At 36.2% G+C, this 8,009-nt stretch overlaps 2 protein-coding genes across 3 annotated transcripts; one reads left to right on the forward strand and one right to left on the reverse strand.

The window, feature by feature from the left end:
- The first annotated feature begins 200 nt into the window (after positions 1–200).
- On the forward strand, positions 201–7,118 carry LOC114310701 (pentatricopeptide repeat-containing protein At2g27610-like). Of its 2 annotated transcripts, XM_082877311.1 has the most exons (4): positions 201–429; positions 523–680; positions 801–3,585; positions 6,790–7,118. In XM_082877311.1, exons 1-3 carry the CDS (start codon positions 349–351, stop codon positions 2,722–2,724), a joined length of 2,163 nt encoding a protein of 720 aa, XP_082733437.1. In that variant the 5' UTR covers positions 201–348; the 3' UTR covers positions 2,725–3,585; positions 6,790–7,118. The 2 variants fall into 2 exon arrangements, with proteins under 2 accessions (XP_082733437.1, XP_082733435.1); XM_082877309.1 differs by having other exon boundaries at positions 212–429; positions 523–3,585.
- LOC114317469 (protein NUCLEAR FUSION DEFECTIVE 4) lies at positions 2,880–4,947 on the reverse strand. The gene is made up of 2 exons (XM_028264209.2): positions 3,803–4,947; positions 2,880–3,297 (listed from the first exon to the last, which is right to left on the reverse strand). Exons 1-2 carry the CDS (start codon positions 4,945–4,947, stop codon positions 2,880–2,882), a joined length of 1,563 nt encoding a protein of 520 aa, XP_028120010.2.
- Positions 7,119–8,009: the final 891 nt, after the last annotated feature.

The following is an 8,009-nucleotide window of genomic DNA, read 5'->3' on the forward strand; positions in this document are numbered from 1 at the left end:
TTTTGTGAGAGAAAAAATAAAATGATTATTATTTGAATGTGATATTTTATCTTATTGGGTTAAAAAGCTAATTTTATTTTATTTTTTTTGTGATTATTTTGCCAAACAAAGCCTAAAAACCCATTAACTAAATTAAAAAAAAAAAAAAAATAATAATAATAATAATAATAATAATAACTAGAGGATATTGTTTTTAAGTTGGCTTTTCTTTGATTTTTATTGCAACCCAAGCCGCACACCAAACACAAACAATGTTTTGTTTGTTTTCCATGAAAATTGCAACAACACTGTCACTTCAAATCTTCTTTACAAGCTGATGGGTATGTTGTAGTAATCTGACTATCGGCAATGGCAACGATTTTCTCTGCCAAATTTGGATTTCATCAACCTACTCAACTTCAACTTCCAGACCCAACTTCATTTAACAAAGTAAGATTACTCTCTCTGTCTGTCTCTCTCTCAAATGCCAATTAAGTTTGTGCTATCTGACGATTTAATGACAATACCAAAAATCAATGGCAGACTAGATGTTCTACAGCGACCTTACCAGTTCCAACTACCCAAAACGTCGATGGAGTCTATGGAAGCAAAATTACAGAGTCAAGTGCTAGTTATGAAACTCGCCAACAGACTCAAACCCAAGCTTTGGTTGATCTCCTACATCAATGTGCAGAGAAAAGGTCTGTAAGAGAAACAAAAATAGTTCATGGTTTCGTTTTGAAATCTAAATTTTCGGATAAAGACTTGTTAGTGTTACTCAATCATGTAGCTTACGCGTATTCAAAATGCTCGGATTTTAGGGCTGCCCGTGAAGTGTTCGATAAAATGTCTAGGAGAAACGTTTTCTCTTGGACTGTTGTGATTGTGGGTTCAACTGAGCATGGGTTATATAATGATGGGTTGAAGTACTTTTGTGAGATGCAGGATTGTGGAATATGGCCCGATGGATTTACTTACTCTGCTATTCTTCAATTATGCATTGGTCTAGATTGTGTGGATTTGGGTAGAATGGTGCATGCCCATATTGTTATACGAGGCTTTGCACAGCATGTTTTTGTTAGTACATCTCTCCTTAACATGTACATGAAATTGGGGAATGTTGAGGATTCATGTCGGTTATTCAACACCACAACAGAACATAATGAAGTTTCTTGGAATGCAATAATATCAGGATTTACATCAAATGGTCATCACGTTGAAGCATTCGATTATTTTCTTGCAATGAAGAGGGAAGGATTCACTCCAAATACGTACTCCTTTATTGCTGTTCTGAAGGCAGTTGGGAATTTAGGTGATGCTGATAAAGGCAAAGAAGTTCACAAGTGTGTCTCCGAATTGGGTATGGAGTCTAATGTTCTTGTTGGAACTGCCCTCGTTGATATGTACTCAAATTGTGGGGCTTTATCTGGTGCAAGATCTGTTTTCGATATGAACTTTACCAATTGCGAAGTGAACATGCCATGGAATGCAATGATTTCAGGCTATTCACGATGTGGGTGTAGTCAAGAAGCTTTGGAATTGTATGTTAAAATGTGTGAAAACAATGTAAAATCTGATGTTTACACTTATTGTAGTGTGTTTAATACAATTGCAGATTTAAAGTGTTTAAAGTTTGGGAGGGAAGTTCATGGGAAGATTTTGAAGTCAGGGAATGATTTGATGTTCTTAAGTATTAACAATGCAATTGCAGATGCATATGCCAAATGTGAGTCCCTTGAAGATGTAAGGAAGGTTTTTGACAGAATGGAAGACAGAGATGTAGTGTCTTGGACCACCATATTGACTGCTTACTCTAATTGTTTAGAATGGGAGGAAGCACTGGCCGTCTTCTCTAGGATGAAGAAAGAAGGCTTTACACCCAATCAGTTTACCTTTTCTAGTGTGTTTGTCGCTTGTGCTGCCCTTAGTTTTCTTGAATTTGGTCGGCAAGTCCATGGCCTTCTGTTCAAGGCTGGTTTGGACACTGACAAGTGTGTAGAAAGTGCATTGATTGATATGTATGCTAAGTGTGGCAACATAACAGAGGCAGAGAATGTATTCAGTAGCATTTCTAACCCTGATATAGTTTCTTGGACTGCTATTATATCAGGTTATGCCCAACATGGTTATGTGGGACATGCCCTTCATCTTTTCAAAGCGATGGAGCAGTTTGGTATTAAACCTAATGCTGTTTCATTGTTGTGTGTTCTGTTTGCGTGTAGCCATGGTGGCTTGGTAGAAGAAGGCCTTTACTATTTCCGATTGATGGAGGAAACGTATGGTGTGGTTCCCGAGATGGAGCATTATACTTGTATTGTTGACCTCTTAGGGCGTGCAGGCTACCTAAATGAGGCCTTGGAATTTATACAAAAAATGCCAATTGAACCAAATGATATGATTTGGCAGACATTGTTAGGAGTGTGCAGGGTCCACAACAATGTTGAGCTGGGAGAGATTGCTGCCAAGAAGATCCTTTCCATTCGACCAGATTATTCAGCTACGTATGTTCTTTTATCCAACACATACATGGAGGTGGGAAGTTTTAGGGATGGAATTAGTATGAGAAAACTAATGAAAGAGCGAGGTGTGAAGAAGGAACCTGGGTGCAGTTGGATATCTGTGAACAGTAAAGTCCATAAGTTTTATGCGGGAGACCAACAACATCCACAAAAAGACCAAATATATATCATGTTAGAAGAATTGAGGAAGACGATTAAGGACATGGGTTATGTACCAGATATGTGATACATATCGCAAGATCTAGGGTTACAATTTCTATAGGCTCTCGAGAAGATAGATATTTCTCTGTTTCATGACAGCTAGCATTCTGGCATTTCTCAATGCTTGATGTATTGCAACTAAACTAACGGGTAAAACTATTTTCTTTACATGCTACAATCTCAATTGGTGTGAAACTTTTGTGTTCGAAGACGTAGAACAGAGCTTAGAATTGTTCCCACGGAGCAAATAATTCCCCAGATGATGAAAGTCTTCTCATGGCAGTTGAACCCTGTGCATTCTCCATAATTGCTACCTCTTTCTCTGTCATAATTGAGAGCAGCTAAATGCCCAAAAAGTAAGGAACCCACAGGAATGCTTGTGAGAACGATGTTCTGGTTAATGGACGCATTTTGACAGCCAAACAGTTCAGAAGTTGTGGAGGAAGCTATGGCAGCTATGGCTCCTGAACAGGCTCCTAGAATGGATGTACTAATGTACAAACATATGCTGCTGTCACTTGTGAGTAAGAAGAATGATGCAGGCATGGGAATCATTATGATGGCTATCAGTGCTGATCTTGATAATAATTTCCTTTCCCTGAAACAAGCAAATTCAGTAAATTATAAATTCATCTGTGAATGATATGGAACAGTGATCTAACTACATGTGGTGTTTGTGACAAAAAAGTGATCAGGTTTACTTTGTGTTAAAAAATGGTCTTTGTCTTTCTAATTGAGTTTATTCATGGGAATTCTTAAGCACTGGGCTTGGCTGAATGAGCTTCGGGAAACTCCCCTTCTTCCCAGCAGTTCAAAGTTGTATATTGTTGGTCAATATACTAAAAAATGTTTCTATGCCTTTTATGGGACTTGTGGTCAATCTCAGGTATGTCTTTTTCACCACTATTGTCATTTTGTGTTGCTAATTTGCTAGTAGTGCCTTGTGATTATTTAATGCTGACATAGGATGCTTTGGTTTAGCATTTTATATCTTAAGAAAGTCAAAATTCTATTTGAGTGGGTACTTTAAGATGCTAGATTATAGTCTTGACAAGTACTATAAAAATAAAATAAAAAATCATGTACTAAGAAATCTTTCTAACCTTGTGTACCAATCAAAAGTGACTGAGAAGACCCTCCCAAAAAAGCCAAATAGAGAGGATAGCACTTGTAGAAATGAAACTTCTTTGTTGCCACGAGATTGAGATATTCGCCCTAAGTTGTTCCCATAAACCATTGCCAGTGTAATTCCACATGCATTCACCCAAAAAAATAACCAGAAATCCAGACTCGTCAGTAGATCTTTCACCCCATGCTCATCTCGCACCTCAACATCCCTGTTCTTTTCTTGAACTTGCTCAATCTGTTCCGTCTCGATAATCCCTCCTTTTTCTTCATTGCAACAGATCTCTATGATACTTTGGGAGTTTGAGCTACTATCCCTGTTCTTTTCTTGGGCTTGCTCGACCTGTTCCTTCTCTATAACCCCTCCTTTTTCTCCATTGCAACAGATCTCTATGACCCTTTGGGAGTTTGAGCTACTATCCATAGTAGACACCTCGGGCATCACTTGTGAGCTCCATTTCTTTAGTGTGAATAAGCTTGCATTTATGGCCGGTGGCACCGCAAATGGTAGCACTATCACCAAAACTAAGATTATAATTCTTAGCTGTGGGGACATGTTCTTGAAAGGTGGTGCTATGCTTTCAATCAAAGCATATGCTCCGGTTACAATAGCAATCAAAAACACTGCTGGGTAGATGTCTGGTTCTCCGAATTGTATCGGCTTTTGACAGCTAAGTAATAGTGCCACAGCTAACCCAACCACGGTTGGAACAACACAACGTATGAGGAGATAAATACTTGAGTTTTGAGAATCCCTTTTCCCTGTAATTCCTTCGACCAACAATGTGTATATCTTTCCACCCAATGCAGAATAGCTTGACGTTAGTGAGATTATGGTTTTGTCTTTGAAGTTTCTAGAAGCTACTAGATTACAATAAGTGTTGATCCAACAAATGCTAGTTCCGGCTACAACATTTAGTAAGAGTACATGCCAGTAAGATAGATAGGAGACCTTGCCTATCAAGTGTAAGTACTGCATGCCGAAACCAACTAGTTCCAAGACCAACCCTATCAATAAGATCATCCACATAGGAAGATACTCAGCTGCAGTGCTCGAAAACCATCCGAAGAGCCTTCCAGTGTCAAAAGCTACAATCAGATAGTTAAGTCGCACCTGAGACATGTTGTAATGATGCTCAATTAGGGATGAATATGTAGAACTTATAGAGTGGGTACCATTTATGGCTTGTAGAAAAGTGATGCACACAACGGTTATCCAAGAAAATTGAGAACTAGTGTATGATGAGTTGGTCATGTTGCTAGCTTAAATTTTTGCTTGGAAAGTAGATCATGCCAGTGTTTGCTTTATACCATTTTTTGTGAAAGTAATGCACGAAAATGGGAAGTCTTTGTTGAAATTTGTTTTGAGTAGCTGTCAGCTGATTATTTTCAAGATAATGAAATTGCATGGATTTGGCCAAGTAAAATATTAGGTGAATGACATTGATGGTTGAGGGTGGCAATATGGTTTGCTTTTGAGCAGCGATTTGAAAACTCATGAAAGTCACTCTCGTTCCAGCTCAAGTGTTTGGATAACTGGAATCTCTCACTAAAGCAAGTTGAAAAAAAGTTTCTCACCCAATGTTTAGAACTTGAATTGGATACTGGCTTGACTCTTGTTGGTTCAAATAGAGGGAAAAGTCATTAGGTAAGTGAAATTAACTTAGCATTCGATTAAATTATGGAATTCAAATATTTAGAAAAATTAATTAGGCAGACAGATGTATTGCATAAAGTTTAATTAGGATTAGAACAAATAAAGCGTGATTTTGGAACTTGATGGCCTAAAATAGGGTGAAAAAAAGGGTGGTCTAGTTTGTTATATATATTTTTAGGGGGTGGTCTAGGGGAGGGAAGACTGAAGAGGACTTGTTTCAAGAATGTCATGCAATGAACGAGTATTAAGTAGTAAATCAGAAACTATATATTGGCTTTGTTTGATAGACATAATGTCGGACAATTAAGAAACAACAAACATATAATTTTCCTTCATTTCAGTTATGATTTTAATAAACTTAGCTCTCTCAACTTCTTTTCCTTTCTGAACTGTTTCAAGACTCGAAAAACTTCACCTCTCAAAAGTAACCCGTGGATGCAAATAATTCTTTAGCATTATGCTACTGACATTAGCCAAGAACTCATAAAATTAGAGGGAATGGATTAGCTATGAGTCTTTGCAATATTAGATATCCACATCAAATGATCACCCATAGGTGTTGTACCATGTGATAGATCCACAAACAATTTTTCATCTGAAAATATGGTTCCCGTTTCATCTGAAATTATGGTTACCCATTACTTACATCAGTAATAATTATCAGTAATAACTTTGGGAAACATATACGCCGATAGATCTTCTCTCACAAAGAGTCGGGTATTCTATCCTTTCTGTCACTATTACGTGATCATAATTTTCCAGTGTTCCATTCTGACCTCATGTATTAGAAAAACTAACTAGGCCTCTATTCGCAAGTCACAACTTGGAGGGAAGTCATTTTCAAAATACCAAAACAATTGTCAACCTCATAAACTTAAATATTTTGTGGGATCTTAGAAATTGCAACCAAAACAGGACATCCCGCCAAAACGCAACCATCTCTACCTCTCATATATTATCTAAAAATTGAACTAATAGAGGCACGTAGAGTCAAAACATAGTCTGGGACGTCTTGTGGAGTTTGCCTTGGGATCCTGGTAGCGCTACAAACGAGTTGAGCTGACATTTGTTTTTCGAGCTCGAAAATGAAGCTCGAATTCGGCTTGAAGCTCAATAATGAAGCAAAAGTTAAGCTCGGTTGGCTCATTAAATATTATTCTAAATTAAGTATCCATCTATAACACATTTCATATTATTTAAAATATGTTTAAATAATAAACGAGCCGACGTTATTCTAGCTTGAGTTTGGGCTCGGGCTCGTTTATATACATAATGAACTTGTATCGTTTGTGTTGTTTTTACTTGTAGGTGCTACTGGTTCTACTACTTGTGAAGAAGAAGGGACAATGACACTTTGCATCCTATTATGTTTTGGTAATTTTGACCCGTCTTATGTTTTTGTATGATCCAAATCTATTTTGGTAATTTTGCACTGTGTTCAGTTGTTGCAATGCAGCCAAACCGTGACCTAAATGTAGCAATCTATGTGGGCTTGCTAAAAAAATTTCTACCTCTTTCTTGGTATCAATTCGTTGCTACTTCTGGACGTTTTTTGGATTATTGGTAACCCTCTATAGGCATAGAAATTTTGTTCCTTCACCATTATTCAATGACAACCATGAAATTTTGAGTTTATTTATATGGACAGATTTCAATAACGCTATGTTTGGTTAGGGGATTTTGAAGAGAGATTTGAAAAGGAAAAGGGAAAAGAGATGTGAAATTAGGTGAAATATAGGTATATTTTATTCACATTTTACTTACTTTTTCCATTTCTTTTTTCAAATTTCTTCTCAAATCTCCCAACCAAACACGAAGATATGCTTCGAATGGATTTTATTTTATGGTCCACAAAATATAGATTAGTTCAACCACTATTACTAGAAAGCACTCCCATTTTTAAATTTATTTATTTATTTTGTGGTGCACAAAATATAGATTAGTTCAAACTAGTGTTACTAGAAAAGACGCCACCCTACCAGCAATTTATGCTTTAGAATACGTTTTGAAACATGATATACTTATTAGGGATCCAAAGTGTTCCAATTTGTTGTTTTTATATATTTTCTTAGGAAATGAATCAAATATATGAAATAAGAATTAAGATAGTCTCCTGTCCAATTTTTGGTTGTGGAGCCACCATAGACTTTATATTGATGATTCGTTCCATTCATTGTCATAGTATTTTTGTGTAGATTATTTGAAATTTTTTTAAATTGATTCAATAATTATAATCATATAATTCATTCATTTTTTTTTTCTGTTTATGACGTCATATAATCTTGGTTATCGAATTGCTATGAATTTTTTATTTTTTGTTTTATTTTGCTTTTTTTGTTTTTTGTAAATATATATATATATATATATATATATATAAACTTAAAACATGAACAAAATGAATCATCAAAATACGAGGAATTGACCGTCCCTTTTTAGCTAACGGAAAATGCTATAGGTTCTTAATTTTTTACCAAATAAATAACTAAATGTCTCATAAAGGTGTGGCCATGTGAGACGTTTAGTCAATT

Source organism: Camellia sinensis, chromosome 1 (genome assembly GCF_055761805.1).
Source record: "Camellia sinensis isolate YWXY chromosome 1, ASM5576180v1, whole genome shotgun sequence".
NCBI classification, from domain to species: domain Eukaryota; kingdom Viridiplantae; phylum Streptophyta; class Magnoliopsida; order Ericales; family Theaceae; genus Camellia; species Camellia sinensis.